Below are 20,214 nucleotides of genomic sequence, written 5' to 3' on the forward strand. Positions count from 1 at the left end.
GACTTGACTCAGCGAGTTGCCCTCTTCTCTTAACATGTCTGCGAAACCCTATCAAGTATTATAATTTGTAGCACCCATAGGAACAATAATTCGGAGATGTTTACAAGAGTATTTTTATGTTTATGTTTACTTATATGCTATGAACCAAGCAAACCTTGAAATATTACTTAGATTATTCATTCCTGGAAAATTGATTTCAAGCAGCTTATCGTTAATTTTGTTGTGTGTGACGTGTCTCGAAAATCCACATTTCCGGCCGTGAGGGAAAACTTTTAGGTAGGTTTCCATCAAGAATTATACAGAATATTCGGTTGATATTAAAATGTGAAACAATACTGATTACAGCGAGTGAAAGATCAGGGCTGCCAGCTCTACCAGCCAGACGGAGACAGAGTTAGCTATAGATTATAAATGTATATTTATATATAATTAATGTATATATATATATTTAGCTCGTATACCGATGCCGATAATGATCATCATTAGCGTCATCGGCGGCGATCTTAATCGATAGAAACAGCGCCTTTCGACTGTCCCAAAATGCGTTTATTCAAAATTGTGCTGACAGTTCGGCGGGTTCACAGTCCCCCAGTCTGCCCACAAATCATCAAAGTGGCCTTCGACAGTGTCATATACTATATATATACTAGATCTATATTATATATATATAATTTACTATAAAGCCAGTGCCAAATGGGCAGCTAGCACACAATTTAATTGCGTCATGTGGCAACATTTTGATATTTCTTTTTAAACAAATTCTTTTTATAACATTTGATCGGAACAGAACAAAAAGGCGCCTCCCAAAATTTGTTAAAAATATCATTAATTTCGCATATAAAATATAAGAAAGGTAGCACAAATAACTGAATAGCACAACGAACAGCGTATACCCTTCAGCTGTTGACAGATTTCATATCTTGTATCTCGTATTTATATTGGATTTATGTATCTTGTATCTTGTACTAAAGTTTATTAACAAAGTCGCAAAGCCCACGTCAAGGGCAATTGAAAATGTTGTGAAAGTTGTGAAAATGCGTGGGTGCATTTTTCCGTACATATCCATTGGGCTTTATTCATTTTCACACTTGGCTGTTGTCTGGTGGTTTTTTTTTTTTTTTTGGAACTTTTACTGCATCTGTTCTGAACTGGTTTTTTATACATTTTTGTTTTGCCGCCAATTTGTTTGCGTTCTTCGTCTTTGTTTGCAGTGAGAGCGAAAAAAAAAAACAACATAAATATTTATTTTTTAGTTTTGTGTTTTTCTTGTGATATGTTTTTTTGTGTGTTTTCTGCGTTCAGATGTTTCCTGCAGATTGGCGGGAGACGACACGCGCGCCCAATTGGCTGTCAATGATGGTTTGTCTGGCAGCTATTAATGAGCTATTATACTTAGTTACGGAATTAGACAGCGTTTAGATGTGGAAATTTTGTGCTAAATTTAGATATACATATTTTATTATGTGTTCCAGTTGAACAAACTGGCGTTTTTTCGAACGGAGTTCGTAAAACAATTTCAGTTTCTTAGCTAGTTTCACATGCTATGCCCTAGCAAAGGGCATTATAATTTTGTCGTGAAATGTGTAACGCATAACATAAGACATCTCCGACCCCATAAAGTATATCCATATTCTTGATCAGTAGCAACAGACGAGTCAAGATATCTTAACTTTTCCCTGTGCTTGTTAGGGTATTAAATCTTTGGCGTGCCGAAGGTAGACCCTCTTTCTTGTTGTTCATCAATTAAAATTAAATAAACATTTGTTGGTTTTCTGTCATTTTATTTGCTGAAAATAGAAATATTTCTTCTTCTATTTTACTTAACGTACACACTCTGCGTTATAGGTTTATAGGCTAGGGTATAAGCTTTAGTTAGTGTATTATCATTAGCCAGGGTATTAGCTTTACCTCCTATATCTGTTTTAATAGACTTTGTTTTACCAGATAGACCTACATATGTCAAGTCTTTACCTTCATTTTAATAAGATTCAAGTTATCGCGAATTAAACGGGAACAATTAAGGTACTTCTGCAATATTTTTATTTGTATTAAATGTTGGGTATCTTAGGTAGTAAATCTTTGGAGTGCCAAATGTATCCTCACTTTCTCCTTTTTTCTACAAAACAACCCTTTACTCATCGTTATTTTTCGCTATATGTCTATTTAACTTAGTTTCGCTATTTAAGGTCAAAAGCGACGCAAATGTAATTCATTTTGTCATAAGAACATAATTCTTAACGACTTTTTTGATGTATTGTCATGCTTAGTTTCCGGATGATATACCTATACGAAAGAAAAGGTATACAGATCCTAAGCAGGACGTTTAAGCACAAGTTTTCTTCAAAGTTAATTTGGATGTTTGTGCTGTTTTATGTCCCAGAGTCGAATTTAGCGGCTAGCCAAGCAAATGTTTAGTGCTAAGAAAAAAAGATTCAAAATGTGTTGCACTGATTTGTTAATTTTTCTTTATTGGGATAATCTTTGAGTTTAGTCCTCGATTGATCGTCTTGACCTTGTTAAGAAACTACAATTCATGTGGTCGCAGGCCGACGGCAATTTGGCGACTATTTCAATTCATTTGCATGTGCATATATACATATTTGTCTATCTGTGACAAATCTACATTTGGCATTAAATAATGCCGCAAATTTGTTAGCTGGACGCAATTTATGCGATTTTGTGGCCAATCGCGAACTGCTGACACAATCATTGAAAATCGCGGCAAATTGAAATCCGACTGCAAATGCGTTGTCAACAATTCAGCCTTTTAATGGCCGAAAACTCAAAGAGACAGGGGGGAGGGGGAGGGGTAGCTAACCAATTCGTACACTCTATCTATGACTAAAATCTATGCCGCAGCCGTTGGCAACGTGTATGTGCAACAGGACATTTTTTGACACTCGCGTGGCATAAATCAAATACCTCGCAGGCCGCCGGCGCTGCACGTTGCACTCGACTCCAGTCGAGCGAACATTGTTGCCTCCATTTGCAGCTCGCAGCTCCACTCTGAGTCCCACTACTCCAAGTGCTCTCGACGGGGCCATCTAATAAATAATGCCAGCAAATTGTGCGAAGTTGTGCCGGCTCCAGCCGTGTCTGTCGCAGGGGGTCGCATGAGAACTTGCTGCAGCGCATTAGGAAAGCTACTCGTGAGATGGCCAAGAGCAAAGCTTATGTAAATGTGGGGCACAACTTACCTATTATAATTGCATAATAAAGCTGCAATTAGGCAAAGTTCACAAAAGTCACTTGGTTATTAAAACTAAAGTCTTGATAAACCCTTACGCAATGCGCGCTTAAATATATTTATTTGATATGCATAAATTATCCAAATATTTTCTGGACTGTAATTTATAAAGAGGTATTCACTCATAATTAGTATTTAACTATATATAAAATATAATATAAAAACTAATGAGGTGGAAAAGTTTCTCATTAATTTAGATCTTGCCTTATATTTATTGTTAAGGTTTAGCTAAAAATCAGAACATCTTCGATATGGTTCATATCCATTTACTACAAAAATACAAATTCCAAATCTTCAACTAAGACATTTAATCATAAAATCGAGTTTTTATTGCCGAAATAACCAAATATTTACAGCAATAATAAAGATCAAAATCTTGCAAATCAAAGGCATATTGAAAGCAAGATTTTCAGATTGTTTTAATAGTTGTGTATTGTATGGAATTATTATATTTTATTTACTCACAAGATGTTCGCAAATAACTTTTTCCTATTGCGCTGAAAGTGTAGGCTAAACGTTTTAATAGTTGGCATAAATCAAATTATGGCTGTAATAAGTTTTTGTAGTCAATTACGGACTGAATTCAGCTCTTAAGATCTCTAAAATTGAGAGAGCTAGGCAGATCGTGCCTTCTGCTAATGTTGAACAAGAATATGTACTTTTTAAAGAGTCGAAGAAGATGGCATATTTATTAGACTTGGACAATTCCTAACATTTAAAAGCTGTTTCTATATAATTTCATTTTGAATCGCCATTTTAGATCTCTGTTGCCCAAGGCGCCTTTTGTTGAAAAGCGCAGGTTTCTAACATTTTATTTATTTTTTATTAAAACTAAACTCATATTAAAACAAGATACAATATAACTTATTCTAATAGCTTGGTTATATATGATCCGTTCTGAGAGATTGTTGAATATAATAGAAATTGTATAAATTCCATCCACCCTTTTAGGTATGCTACGGAATTTGTATTAAATTTAAGGGCCCATTTTATCAGTATTCAAATTAGTCGCAAATATTGAAGGATTTTTGAAAGCGGAGAAATTTGCATGCTTATCTGAGGGGTTAGTCCTGGAATTGAAAACTTTTTATGCAGATCCACTCTTTTCGCAATCGGACTTCACGTTCTCGAGTTGGCTACAACAGCAAAGTTTTTCAAAAATCTTAGAGCTTGAATATCTCGTGAATTTCACGTCGGCAATTCGTCGCCTTCATTCGTTAAAAATTTGGATATTATATACAATCCATAAATGTCAGTTATTTAGCTGTCTAATTTAGGACATGCCCTAAGAATACTTGCGAATAAAGGAAGAATAAGGTAGGGCCACAGTCATGCGACTAGAAAAGAGGCTCAGTGTTGTATATTAAATATCTTAGAACAGTCTGAAATCAAATAATTGTAGGGGTTTTTAACTAGATACCTTAAGTATATAAATATAAATGTGCTTCCTAAAATCACTTTGTCTTAATTTAGTTACATACTTTGTTTCCTGGCGTTTTTCTCGCACATTACGCAACACTATCTTGCAGGTGTTAAATGCAATTTGACAGCTAGGCATAAACTAACGCCCACACACAATTTGCAACTTACAAAACACTTTGAGTTATCTTTATTAACTCAAATTACATACGCATATATCATCAGGTCTTTGGTTCGAGTTGTGGTCTATGTGGATTTTCCAATTGCTTTTGCTGCTGTCGCTAATAACTATTTGCACAGCCAATTTGGACTGAAAGCAAAAGTCAACTTCAAATAATTGAACGCACCCGCAATTGAAACTCTCAAATTCAAACTGTGAGATTTGCGCCTTGGGAGGCTGGAGGCTCTGAGAAAAAGGTGCAGCGCCGACTCGTTGGCGTCTATTTGTTGTGGAGGGGCTGGTGCTAGCTCAGCCTTGGCATGCCTGGGCATGCATAAAATCAAATTTACGCACAAATATAGTCATATAAATGGTTATAGCTTCCGATAGACAACTGGAACGTTGGCTGGCTGACTGGCTGACTGGCTGCCAGCACGCCCCAAAGGTCTAATTGAAGCTATTAATTGTTTGGCTCGCCCGCGGTGGCATGACCAGAAAGTGGCACCCTGCCACACCATTTGCAGCCAACGAGCGAATGCCTCCACTGTGGCTTACACAAATTGCACACCATATGCATTTCTGCCTGCTGTGCTGCTTGTGCGAATGCTAATTTACGCATAACAAATGCAAAAAACTAGTCTAAAGATCGACTATATGCATGCCCTGTAAATTGAGCCAGCGATATGTTTCATATATTTATTGGGATTTATTAACAACAAGTAAAAGTTGCTGTAAGAACTGAAAGATACTCTATCTGTATAAACTAGAAGCTAGACCATGCCAAATTTGGTGACTCCAGATCTTAAAAGCAAAGAGATTTGCTCAGACAAGTTATCGATTATTGAACACAAACTCATGCTATAGAATAGTTAAGATTAGATAAATGACGCAGAGATATTTAACTTTTGAAGTACAAAGATTCCATTAGAAATGGACATTGTTCAATTATGTTTCAATTGCATTCAAGACGTAACAAAAATGTTGATGAATTAATCAATTTTTAAGTACTATCTTTATTATTCTTAAATAATATTTTATTTAAACTATATATATATATTTTTTACGCATCATTTACCATTGTCACTGCATTTACTTTATTGTATTCTCTGCCCTAATTATGGACTAGAGTTACACAGCATTTTCATAGATGCTCCAAATGTTAAACTGAAGAGTTAAACTACTCTTCGAGCGCTTCAATCTTAGGGTATTTTGCATCTTGTGGCGTTGGAATAGCGCCGCGGGTGTTGCACCAATAGCATCGTTGCCACAGCCGCGAACCACATCGAACTCTAAAACTCGAACCCGTTTCGGGTGCCCAAATAAACATTTTGGTCGGGGCGTTGAAATCTAATACGCATTTTTCTTTCGCAAAAAAAAAAAACCCCAAGAAAAAACGGCGCTTGCAGCATGCGAAATTAAATTGGTCGCTTCCTAGGCGACTGACACCAACTGGCACCTACGACGACTACACTATAAGAAATCTTAGCTTCGGTTCTATAACTGCGATGATTTTCTTGATGATATCAGTATGTTGAAGTATTTTTTTTAGAATTTAGATAATTTTGCTCCTCCGATTTAGTTATGGATAATTTGCTATATTATATTACAAATTGAACCTGGCTTATCTAGGCGTATGCTTGTTTTTCAGTAATTCCGAAAAAGGTTCCACCTTGAAAAATGAAACTTATGCTTTTTATTTTTATTATTTTAAATATATTTTATTCAGATCTCTTTGAAACTAGTTTAGAGGCGATCGAATGAAAAACAAGATGAGTTTCTAACAACATTTTGTCTGCAATTTTGTGAGGTCTTTTCTTCTCTGTTCCCAATTATTTTCTTATCTTCGTAAAAGTGGATGCTATGAGGAATACATACCTTATCTGCACTCTCTATTTATTTATATTAATATTTAATTATCCATAAGATGTTTATTTTGTGCTTTCAAAGTTTTGCTTATACAAATATCTGCACAATTCTCTTTAAGATGCAGTCCACGATTTCTTGCAGTGTACAACTTGGAGTTTAACGTCGCCGTTAACTGCGTGACTGTCGCGTATCGAGTAGCTTGTATGTTTATTAAATTTTTATATATTTTAATTGTAAGTGTTGTCTTGTTGTGTGTGCTAAAAATATGCGATTACCTGCCAAACAGGCAGTGCAGCTTGTCTGTTGGCCTGGCCTGGTCCGGGCTGGCTGGCTGGCTGGCAACCTCCATTCCACTCCACAGCCCACACAGCTGAACTCATCATCCACTATCGTGGCTTCAAATTGGTTGCTATGCGCATGCGCCACATTGCCAGAGCTTACAAATTGGGTGCACCCCGAAATGACGACAGCCGCGTTACGCCCGATATTAAGAGTTGGGCTTTAATTAATCGGCCCAAGTCGATACAGTTGCCGGCTGCCCGGCTGCTCGGCTGCCTGGTTGGTTCGTTGTCAAATTCGCTGACAGATAAAGTCATTTGACATTTACAGGTATTGGCAACATGGCATGTGGCTGCAGTTCGGCCCCCTCTTCAAAACCTACCTCTCCCTACTGTCTTATTTTCAAATTTGCTTTAATTTCATATCAAGCTAACGTTTTTTATTTTCCTATATTTTTTCTTTACGCACAATGACAGCAACTTGTTGTATTGGTTGTAAGCCAAACTGGCGAACCAGATAAAAAACGATTTATATGTGTCAGTTGTGGAATTAATTGGCCTTTTGACTTTGTCAGCGTCGAATGTGCAGAATAGTTGTTAAGAGCACGACCGATCATTTTAGGACGTGTCCATTGACAGTTTGCTACCATATTTGACATGGCCGTAACGTAATTTATTGAATATATTTATCGTTAACCGAATCTATGCATTTATCAATTTTCAGTTCCCGTGAACTTATCAAAGCGGCCATTTTGGATAATGATTTCATGAAGAACCTGGACTTGGCACAAATACGCGAAATTGTCGATTGCATGTATCCGGTTAAATATCCAGCCAAAAATCTAATCATCAAGGAGGGAGATGTCGGCAGCATTGTATACGTTATGGAAGGTGAGTTTTGTTTTATATAATATTTTTTTTCAATTTATATATATTATATTTTGCGCTGGAATCGAGTGGAGTGCCTTCTGATCTCGTTCAAGCGAATGAATTAGGGAAGTAGGTATAGTTACGAGTATGTAACTTATATGTATATATAATATTTGATGAGGATTTATCAGATCTAGGATCTAGACAATTATCTCGAGTCAATTTCTCGAATCGTACTGCGGCTTGAGAATCTAGCATAGGAGAATGTTGGGATAATCTTAAGGAATATTTTGATCATTGCCCGAATCATCAAGGTTTTCTTTTACAAACTGCCAACTTTTTAGAATTTTAATACTATTTACGATAATATATTTCTCCTTAACTCTTTTCATAACTTAATCTTTAACGAAAACTAATTATACACTGAAAAAATATTTGTTTTTTTGTGATATTTCCTCCCAGTTTAAATAGCAATTTCATGAAAGAGACTTTGCCGAATCGATCTAGATTGATTTGCTGTCTGAACATAAAACAATTTCTCAAGTCAAAATGAAATTAGTCGGAATAAAATTGAAATACCTCTCAGACCTAAACATTCCTTTTGATTTCTACACATTTTTTTTAATCAACACATCTAACATCTTTTCCAAATTGAAAGTTCGTTTCTTTTTTTTTTCGCCATGGTTTTGATTTTGGTGAAACTCATAAAACAAGTGAAGAAAATATGTTGTTGTAAATTTGCAATATTCCTGAAGCATCTAACAATTATTCTTCAGATGGGTATGTTATTGAAATGTTATTATTTTTAAATGTTATGTGCTTTAAAAAAGGGTTTTCTTTTGTAATTTTATTCAATCCTTGGCGCACTTAAGTATGCAAAATTGTATGCCACCTGATCTTGCTTCACTTTCGCGCACCGCCCACAAGTATGCAATAGAAAATTGCACAATTGCGACTGCGACTGCATTATTTATATTCATTCCCCCCGACCTATGCAACTGTCTGTGTTGGACGCCCACGGTTCCGTCTCCCGATCGTGCCACTCGTTGTGGCAGATAAGTAGCGCCTACTTTGGCAGCACACAGTCTGCACACGCGCAGCTGTGGCATCGATTCTGTTGTTGTTGTAGTTGTGGTTGTGGTTGTGGTTGTGGTTGTCTGTGCCCTCCCAGAAATGCGCATGCGTTGTGGTCGCACCCACACAACCCGTCGAGAAGTTCACAAGTTTGCCATACCAGCGAAATGTCAGCGGTTGGGCAGCTGCTCCTAAATATAGTTTTACGATTTTCCTTTCCATTTCAAATACTCTGTGCCTATGCGAATTGGGTGTGATTGACTTGTAGTTATTGGAAATATAGAATATTGTTTTCGGATCATAGAAATAATAATATTAAAACATATTTTTAAATAAATATCAAATATTTTATATGTTAAAAAAGAGGTTAAGATTCCTATAGATGATATGGATGACCCCCTTACTCCTCCGACACACCAAAACAAAATCTGTCAGGATTATTTCTTGATTTCGTAAAAAAAAACAAGTTATTCAGGAACTTGTTTGATTTCCTGTCAGATTACACAAAAACTGATTACAGGGTATCTGCAAGTCTAGCAATATTTGGCTGGAGCATTCTTACAAGTTTATTGCTTGTTTTTCTGCTTTTTTTTTTGGGGTGTGTTTGTGTCTAATTGTTGTTTTAAATATTTGCACGCCATTGTCTGAATTTGCTTGGACTTAAAGTTTAGGATTGGCATTTGTTGTTGCGATTCGTGTTAATTTAGTGGCCGACTTAATTTAACATTTTAGTTGCGTCAGCAACAAGCTAATTGCATTATGTACAAATTGAAAACTCGACTATGAAGCGCCAAAGTTAAGAAGAAGAAAGTTAACTTTGTGCGCTTCCTCATAAAAACTGAAACCAAATGATGATTCATTATGATAATAATGCATGCCGATGATCATGCAACGCCGCCGACAGTTGCTTCCTTAATCTGTGCAACCTCCGCACTTGAAAGCCGGCTGCACCAACTACGACTGCTCCTGGCCCGCTACCCGTTTCTTGGGAGCAAAAAAAAAAACAACAACAGATGTCACGGCAGCTGTTATATACAATACACACTCACAAAGAGAGAGAGAGAGACAGAGAGAGAGAGAGTAAGAGAGTAAGTGTGTGTGCGTGTGAGTAAAATTCTCATCTTACATGATCGTAGCAGCAGATGTGCAAAACTCGTGAGTGCCGGCCATGTGAGTGAATCGAGTGCGCTTTGTGTGTATGAATGAATGGTTATGATAACCCAGTAGCCATGGCTGTGACAAGTGAGGTCTATAATACTGCGATAAGGCATGTACATTTACGTACATGAAACTTTGTGATAAGGAATACATTAAGTGGCATAAATTGAAAGTGATTAAAACAAAAGCCTCCGTGTCTATGTCTATTTAAGCATCACGGTAAATAGTTCGAATTGATTTAAAATTATTTATTTTAAAATAAGCTAAGCTTTGACTTTTAAGTTGCAATAGTCATTTCAGGCAACTATCTGAATTTATAATACTTTTTATTTACTGCACACACAACAAAATATGGCACTTCGTGTTGTTTGCCAGCAAACATATGTATGTGCAAATGTACTTTTTTAGTTTTTTTTTTATAACGATAATAAATTGTATACGTCAAGTAAACAGAAATAACTTATATGCCATAGGTGTGTCGCGTTGAACAACTTATCATAGAATATATACGTAGCGTACCAGCTATGCATGTGTAGCAGATCAGGAAATCGACCTTGTCTAACCTAACCGACGCACTTGTTTGCGTTTACGCTTTACCTGCATGTGCATGTGCGTGCGTGTGTGTGTGTGTGTGTGTGTGTGTGTGTGTGTGTGTGTGTGTGTGTGTGTGTGTGTGTGTGTGTGTGTGTGTGTGTGTGTGTGTGTGTGTGTGTGTGTGTGTGTGTGTGTGTGTGTGTGTGTGTGTGTGTGTGTGTGTGCGAACGTTAGTCGCTCTCAAAATCGCGCACACGTTTTTTGCAAAATGTGTCTCTCACCCGCACACAAACTGATCGCGTCGCTCAGCTGTGCTGCTGCTGCTGCTGCCGCCGATCTCTTTCACATCCCAAATACACACTCAGTCGGACTCTCGCTCTCACGCTCGCACGCGCAAGCAGCTCGAATCACAACCGAAATCATTCGTTCAGCAGCCAGCGTAGCAAGTAAACGTGCGAGGCGCATGCGCGCTCGGCCTGCACACTACACAACTACAACAACAAAAAAACTCGTGTTTCGTTTTCGTGCGTGATTCGTGTGCTCGTCGTGTATCGTGTACTTTTGCAGCTTTTGTTTTTGCATATTGTGTGCACGCTTCGTCGCGCGTGGAATATTACAACAACAAGCGCAGCCCACATAAAGAGGCGCATTAAAAGTAGAAGAAATAATACTAATACTCAAGCACATGCTCACACATACAAGCTAACTTACGTATAGCTAGACATAACAGACACATATCGACAATAACAATGCCTTTAACACGTTTTATTTGTATGTTTTTGCGCTATTTTCAACAAGACAATTACATAAATACATAAACAATTTCTGCTATTGCCGTTGTTGTTGTTGTTATTGTTGTTGTTGTTCGTGCGCCCCATTCTAAAATCAACGAGAGGCGAACAAACCAATTTTCCCATGTGTTGTTTACAAAACCAAATCGAAACCCGGCTATAAACCAGAAATTATGTAGAATAGCCAGCGACAAGCAATGCGGTTTCTACGAATTGCTGTTAGCCCCAAGAATTCTGTAAAGTAACAAAAAAAAAAAAAAAAAAAAAAACAACAAAAGTGAAAGTGTAAAAAAGAAGAAAAAAACATAACCAACTCCTGTTGCATTTCGTGGGCGTGCCAAAGTACACGCCAGCTCGTAGAGACACAGAGCAAGTAGCAGGGGAGGTAGAGCGGAAGGGGAACTGGAGTTACAGTACAATTGCTCTTTATATATACTTTTTATTTTTTTAGTTTTTTTTTTCATTTTTGTGTCGATTGAACGAAAAGATCACTTGAAGAATTCCGGTTTTTGTGGTTTTTCACAGTTGCTGTTGTTGTTGTTGCTGTTGCTGTTGTTGCTGTTGCTGTTGTTGTTGTTGTTGCTATTTGTTTCATGTCGCTTGCCCCCTCGCATTTGGCGCATTTGTATTTTGTCGGTCATTGGTCCGAAAAAAAGTGTAGTCAAAAAATACTTTTTGTATATAAAAAATACCTGAAAAAGGGGTATAGGGTAAAGGGGAACCGACTAGCAAAAAAAAGGGCAGCCATATCTCGAAGCTGACACACAATTAAATTGATATACACGCTCAGATAATATATGCACAGTCTGATATAGAGCCCATCAGCTGAGAGTCGTGCAAGAATGTTTAGCATTATAGCAAGAAAATCTGATATTGCAGCACATTATTTTCTGAAGAAATGCGGAAGACGTGGTCAGCATATCGTATGGTGTGTGAGAGAGAGAAATGTCAAAATTAAAGCCAACATTAAATTAGAAATCGTGCGAAAGCCAAAGACAATCGCAAAGCCCAACCCAAGCCCAAAAATGACAAAAAGAAAACGCAAAAATGTTTATCTTCTGTGCTGTGCCAAAAATCAAATACCCTCGCAGACATAAACAAAACAATTAAATGGATCTCAGACAGAACAATCTATAGGATATGGCATTATACTGGCAACATGTCAGCCGAGCTTCGTCTAGATATGATTAAAAGTAAAAGAAAAATGTTTGATATACAAGAACTCGGTTTTCGACATATTGTTGCCATGCCGGATATATCATATGAAGCTCTGATAGGTATTACGTGCCACAAAAGAACATCAAGATTTCCTTTTAACTGACAATTCTGATAACCGATCTATATACTCAGTAAACACAAAAAAGGGTAGTTCGACTGATTCTTCCCATGCCGGATATATCATATAGTATTCTACTCCAGTCGACTCCGACTTCACCAAGCGACATTTGCAGCAAGTTAACCAATTGATATACTCTCTAAAGCGAGTTTGGTAGGGTATCATAGAGCAGAGCGACAAAAAGTCACAGACAACAAAGTGTGTTAATTTCATGCGTTTTGCTACGTTCGGATTCTGCTTTGTGGCCCATTTGACTTCTTCAGTGCGCAGCTCATTTGTCTCAAACGATCGTTTAGCTGGAGGGGAACTGCGTTCATTAATCGGATATGTGGGCTTGTCAGGGGGGAAACTCTCACTTTCCCAGCGCCTCCGAAGGCAGACAAGTTTCCATGGAACTATGCGATATGCTAAATGAGCAGCGCTTTTCTGTCGAATGATTAAGTAACTTGCCAGCTTCGAGCTTCGAGCTACGATTTGATGATCATAACTATAAGAAAATGAGCGGATAATGTGGATAATGTGGAAATGGGCAGCTATTTGACTGGAGGCCAAGTATAAAATCCGTCACGCAAAATTATAATATATCTCGCTTGGGTTGTGATCAAAGGCGATCTGCTGATCGACATATCAATTGGGCATTTCCAGGCCATAAAACGTAGTCTTCTCAGCGGGGTTATTAGAGGGTGTTTTTAGCGATCCACCCGCAAATGATCTGTAATTGAATTTCACTGATCAAACTTAACATGAGCTAGATGGAGCACAACAACAGGGCATGGTTGGAATAATCAACTGAAATTGGAACTATATAGCCTTTGCTTATATTGATGTCTTGCATAATTTGAAAATGTGCATATTTATGTATTTATCTTGATCAAGTGCTCAATTATAGCACGAAAATATTACTTTGATCAATAATACATGATATTTCATGAATTTCTGTCTCCAATTCATGTAATGATATCTTTTTCGTGGAATTAATTTTGTGGTTTCAATACGATTTCAAGTGCTCACAATTACATGAACTCTGACGCTGAAATTGTCGTTAGCTCTAACAAGTTTGTGTATCGGATATCATAATATATATATGATACATTCTTTCTGAGACCATATACAAAATTTGCGGTTTAGGCTGAATAATTTAGCAGGCATTAATTATCATCTAATCGAATACACTGAAAATTGGATCTATTTAGACATTATTTTTAGGGATTCTCTTAAAACTTAGAAATCTTTAAAAAACCTAAAAAGCAGATTGTTCACATTAAAGCTCGAAATCTATCTTGGAATATTACGGAATAGAAACAAATTGAATTGATTTTCACTTTAAAAAATTGAAATCACGCGTTTCTTGTCAAGTGATTTTAATTAGCGACTTTTTTACGAAAGTGAAAATGAGTGTAGGCAACTAAAATCCCCCTTAACAGTACGAATAATATAAGGCGTTGTCATATAAATAAATAATATATATAAATTGGCTGAATACAAATTTTGATAAAAATGTAGTTTATTTATAAACTTGATCAGAGCTGAACCTAACTAAATAAAGTTCAAGTTCATAATTCAATTAATATTTCCCAAACACAAGAAATATATATATTTAGATATATATGTGTGTATATAGACCAATAAATTATGCGCTACAACTGGTAAACAAAAATCGTTTGTCTTAACAAATACAAATACCAGTTCCAAATTGTCCCTATTCATTGTTCGATTCGCAGTTCTTGAAGCCAAATAAAACAGATAAATTGTTGTTGCTAATGAGCTCACGATGATTCTGGCGCTGGGTGATTCTGGTTTGACTACAATCTAAAATGTATATATCCACGATATATGAACTTAAGATATCCCAGACATGCGCTCGTACTACCTGAAAATGTCAATCAATTTGAACTTTCTTCATTGGCATAGACAAACAAACGAAGTTATAAATATTTATTATTATAATTTACAAGCGAAAAAGAAAAAGAAGAAAAAAAAAATGGAAAACGCGGTCAGGTTAAAAAAAAGGTGACTAAGCCAGTGGAATTTTTAATGTTGACTTTGACAGGCAGCGGAAAGGGGCAAGAAACAGACGAGGGCTGGTAATAAAAAGGTTTTTATTATAATTTTTTGTTGTAGTTTTTATTTTTCCTCTTTTTTTCGTATGGTGTTGTATGTAATTGCAGACTGTCAGGCAAAGCGAAGAAATCAAGTGAACGAATTATTATGGAGCTCTTGCCCTTGGCACATAAGCAGCTGCCTGTGACTGTGGCCGAAAAGCCATCCAGTTTAATTGAGGCTGGTCGTTGAGAGACTGGGCGCTGGTTCAAACCCCGTTACGTTTATAAATAGCCGCAGCTCAAAAGCCAAATGTTAAGCCGCTGAAATGGCTGAAACGGCTTTTGCAAAATTCTTGCGATTGTATTCAAATCACAGACAAGCCGAGACAGAGACAGAGACAGAGTGAGAGAGAGAGAGAGAGAGAGAGAGAGAGAGAGGGAGAGAGAGAGGGAGAGGCAGAGCGTGGCGCAGACTGAGCGGCTGGCTTAGCCAACTTGTTGACCTTGCCCGTTTCAGCCGTTTCGTTTAAGCCAACTCGTGTCCATTGCAAAATCTTTTGGCCAGCTGCATTTGCTGTTCGCTAACTATTTGTTTTTCTTTTTCTTTTTTTCAAGCTGTTCAACACTGCGTGACGGATTTCCGCATTGGCGAACACCCTCCCCCCAAACCTCTCTCTCTCTCTCGCTTTGCCAAACCTTTTGAACTCTGCCCCCTTGGCGGCGCCTTTCAATTTGCAAACTTGTTGTAGACAACATAGTATAAAATTTCCATTGCTTGCAAATTGAGTCTTTCTGCGGCACAGCGGCAGCTGCGTGTCCCATTATCGATGCCAGTTGCCGCTGCTTCCGTCTTATCAGCTGCAGAGCTGCGGCACGCGGTTGTGTCTCTGACACGTCCTGATAAGCGATTCGTGTATTTACATTTCCATTCATTCGGCAAAATGTATTTTTGGTCATGTTACGCAAATACCGAGTGCAAAAAAAAAACAATTTGAGAAAAATTTGTTATTTGTTTACTGATCGATGATGTGAATGAAGCGAAGTGAAGTGAAGGTGAACTGTGATCGGTAGTTGGTTATCTTTTCAGTCATTGTTTGTGGTCTGGCCAAAAGCAATCACGTAATTGCCTGGGTAACTCCCATTTGTCAGTTTTTGTGTTGTGTTGGTCAACGTTTTGTGGGTTAAATGGTAATGTGACATTTAATATTATTTTTTTTTTGAGCACCTTGAAAGTAAATATAAATGCATAAACTTCGGCTTGAGTAGTATACAAAAGGAAAAAATTGCGGTCAGTTAGCCAGCGACTTGTATCTTTCTTTAGGTTTAAATTAAAGACTTTTTTATTGATGATCTTCACCGTTTCAGTAGGCTCTACAGAAGCCGTAGGCTTAATGATCGCTGATCAGCTGCTACTTCAACTTGTTTTCTTTTCCCTTCAAGCTGAGCTCGTGTTGTTAAGTATGATCAGCAAATGTTTACTGGGGTAATCTAGTTGTAGACTCCTATTGCAGTTCTTTTCTAATAATCTAAGTCTCGGGCTTAGCTAATGATCGCTGATCAGCGGCTACTTAAACTCGGTTTCTTTTCCATTATAGCTTAACTCGTGTTGATTAGAATAATCCGCAAATGATCACCAGGGGATTCTAGTTTTATACTCTTATTGCAATTGCTTATTAATGATCATTGGGCCTAGTAATAATCTGGGCTTTCCTAAGCCTAAGGCTCAGTTAACGATCACTAATCAGCTGCTACTTAAACTCGACTTCTTTCCCTGAAATGATCCTCAAATGATCACAAGGGGTTTCTACTTCTACACTCTTGTTGCACTTGTTTATTGATGAGCATTAGGCCTAGCAATGATCACTGATCTATAGGTACTTCAACTAAGACCTTAGTGAGCGTTGTGTCGGACTTTCCCGAAGTGATCAGTCAGGGAATTCCTAACTCGAATTTATTTTTGGCTTTCGTTTTAGTTTGTTTACTCATCATAACAGATCTAGGGGCATTTTTAGCTTTGTTTTAGATCAAGCTTAGTTTATTTTCTGTTTATTATTTTTGCCCGTTTAATTTAATCAAATTTTATTTCTTGATAAACGTAAATGTTGGAAATCAATGAAAGCTCTTTACTATGTGCTGATCGTCGATCGTTTTTTTATTGCTTAAACGTAACTTCTAAAGCGTTTATTGTTTTTAAAATGAGTTTTTAAATAGCCTAGCTTAGCTCTTCAGTAAATGCAATATGCATGTTCCTAGTCAAACCAGGCCATTAATCAAAGAGCCCGCAGATGCATGACTGTGCATTTGTGCTGGAAAGCTAAGTTTACATTTATTCAACGATTTTCTTGGCACAACAATAACAATTGTTAAATTTCTTTTTGTTTTTCCCCTGCCTAATGCAGGCATCACAAATAGCTTGCATACAATTAGTTACGTCCCACTTGTCAAAAAGCTGCCCAGCTGGTTGGTTTGATATTGCCCACGTTCTTTATAGCTTTGTGAACAGATGATCTTGTGCTGATCACTGATCGGTTAGCTCTTGTATATGGGAAATCAATTGGCTTCGATTTCGCAACGTCCTTTGTTGGGGGCTTAATTTAATTTGATCATGAAATAAACATGATCACTGATCAGTTAACCTTCATGAATTGCTCCACAAGTTGATTGGCTTGCTATGATTAGCTATTGCCAAATAATAACTCTAATTGGAATTGTCTCTATCATATATTTGATAGGTGATCTTCATTGATCAGTTTTACTTTTCATAGCAATGTTTCTTGTGTTATGTTTTCTTCCACTGATCAGTCGCGCTTCACACTTAGTTCCTCAAAATTGTTAAGTGATATTAATTGATCGGTAACGATTCCTTTTAATCTTATATTTGTTAATTATATGATAATATAATTGAGCTTAGCAACAAATATTCCAATTGGCAACATTTTATCATTAGTTTTATTACCGAAAATATATGTATATATATATATTTTAATTTATTTTTTGAGCCATTTTAGTAAATGTTTATTAACGATATATTTCTGCTGAATTCTTTTTTTTTTTTTGGTTAATCGAGTGCAAACTAATTGTATTCATATTTCATATTCGGCGATTACTCACGATTCAGGTTTTTGCTCAATTCGATCAGCTGGAGACTACATAATTAACCAGAGCACATTACCTTGTTGTTGTTTACCTGTTGCCTGTCGTCAGCCGCGTCATATTTCGTGTGCCCTAGCCTATTTTGAGCCCCTATTCATTCATAACAATCATTTTTCATAGCAATTGACGCTTTTGGGGCAATTCCCAATGAATAAACTGCGTGCAGTCGCAAAGTCGCGACTCATTCATTCACACGCTTATTCAAATTGCAGCAAAATAATTTACACCAAAGTCTAATTGTTATTAATTCATATACGTATAGCTCTTAACTTTATGGACATATAGACAAAGGCAAACAGTGCTGTCTGTAAATATTTGCACAACTGTTGCTACGAGTTGGGTTTGGTTTAAGTTTAACTGCGACTTGAGTTTGATTTTGCAGCACGTTTGGCTTTCGCGGCATTTGCAAAATCAAAATGTTACTTTACCTTTTGTTTATATATATATGTGTGTGTATTTGTGTGTATGCACGTGAGGCAAGCAGCAAGCTTGGAAAGTTTACAACATCGGCAACAAATCGCTTTGGTAATATAAATAATAGAAAACCAAATACAATTAGGGGTCTGTCCACATTTGTTTTTGGCGTCCACTGACTCGTCAAAATTCCAAGCGCGAATTTCATGGCTTGGTTATGCAAAAGACAACAAACAATAACAACAACTACCACAACAACAACAACAGCAACAGCAACATGTACAAGTAAAACAAAGTCGCGTCTTTTAACTAACAAAACAAATCACGTCAGCGCCTGGGCAAGTGAAATTTTTGGACTAAACTGAAAGCAAATCGAAAAAATCAACAAAGGAAAAGCAAGAAAATTGCTTAAACGACATGAAAATCAAACATTATCCGGGCAAAGCCGTCGACGCCAGCCTCTCGCTGGACAGCGACAGCGCCATGGGCGCCCTCTACGAGGCCAACTGGCTGCAGGCCCATCATCAGCATCATCGTGCGCCCACGTCTCAAGCGCCTCGATCTGCGCCAGCGCCGGCGAACAAGCTTAGCCGGCAGCCAAGCAATGCCGGCAGCAGCAGCAGCTTTCTGCTCGATGGCATCTCGGCGCTGAGCAAATATCAAATGACGCTGGAGAGCATCCGGCAGCTGGAGCAGCAGGCGCAGGATAAACGCATTGTGAGTGCCATCAAGGAGCTGAATGGCTACAGGCCCTCGGCGCTGCAGCATCATCAGCAGCAGCAGCTGCACAACGGCTGGGTGGCTGAGGATGAGGAGCACGAGCTGGAACTGGAGCAGCAGCAGCAGCGGGTGCCGGAGCAGGTGAACAACAAACTAAAAGCGACGCCCGCGCCGGCAGCGTCCGCTGTCAATCACTATGTGCTGGATCCGACGGAGCGTCAGCGCGTGCCACGCCCACGACAGCAGGTGTCCGTTAAGCCGCCCTCGCTGCGTCGCTCCCAAACGATGCTGCAGCATCCGCCGCCCAGTTATGTGACGCTGCGTGCACCCAAATCGAAGCCCCTGCCGCACAGCAGCAGTTCCTCCGCCTACTCCACATTCTCCTCGGCCGCTGAGGATCGGCAGCCGGAGCGTGTCATCTGCCAGCAGCCGTTACGCCTGATGCCACCGCCCACAGATCCACCGCCGGCACCACCCAGCACCACCTCCACAAAGCAGCGCGCCTTCAAGCCGCTCAGCAGATCGCATACGAGCGTCCAGCGTTATGCCACCATCCGCATGCCCAACCACTCCGCCTCCTTTTGCCGTGCCACAGCGCGAGCAGCGGAAATGCCAGCTGCGAGACGTCACAGCTTGGAGCAGGCGCTGCGGGGCTTACAACTGGATGCGGAGGTGGATTCGGTGGCGGAGGCGAACGCCACGGAGCCGGTGGTGGTCAGGCAGCCTGAGAAGCAGCAGCAACGTCATATCTCGCCCGCGGCCAGCAGCAATGGCAGCTCAAAGGATCTCAATGGCGAGGGCTTCAGCATACCACGGCCACGCCTCATTGTGCCTGTGCACACATATGCGCGACGACGTCGCACAGGGAATCTCAAGGAGCAGTCGACAACCGCTCCGGATGAGCATGTTGCCAGTGGTAAGGGGACAAAGGGTTACTCACAGGGCTGTCATCATCAAGGGATGATGGGAGACATGAGTATTGCATGGAGATACCAAATATCTAAATTTTCTATTCCAAAAACTAAGAGAAAGACCACTTTCTATTTAAATATATAATTGAAATGTACAAAAAGTGAAATAAGCACTCGCACATTAATTTAGGGTGGCCTCAGGTTAATGTTAAATTTAACACGCATTTATAATTCCCAAATG

General features: G+C 38.5%; 1 protein-coding gene across 4 annotated transcripts in view; it reads left to right on the forward strand.

The window, feature by feature from the left end:
* The window catches only part of LOC115760328 (cGMP-dependent protein kinase, isozyme 2 forms cD4/T1/T3A/T3B), a 47,933-nt gene that overhangs the window by 22,923 nt on the left and 4,796 nt on the right, over positions 1-20,214 (forward strand). The window contains exons 1-2 of one of the 4 annotated variants that reach the window (XM_030701616.1): positions 204-276; positions 7,695-7,861. In XM_030701616.1, coding sequence (XP_030557476.1) covers positions 7,738-7,861 — 124 coding nt within the window. In that variant the 5' untranslated portion in view covers positions 204-276; positions 7,695-7,737. Of the gene's footprint in view, positions 1-203; positions 277-7,694; positions 7,862-8,483; positions 8,621-18,656; positions 19,979-20,214 lie in introns of those variants that run through there. The other 3 variants (XM_030701614.1, XM_030701617.1, XM_030701615.1) reach the window with 3 other exon arrangements.

Source organism: Drosophila novamexicana, unplaced genomic scaffold, assembly GCF_003285875.2.
Source record: "Drosophila novamexicana strain 15010-1031.04,08,12 unplaced genomic scaffold, DnovRS2.1 tig00000387-arrow-pilon, whole genome shotgun sequence".
NCBI lineage: Eukaryota > Metazoa > Arthropoda > Insecta > Diptera > Drosophilidae > Drosophila > Drosophila novamexicana.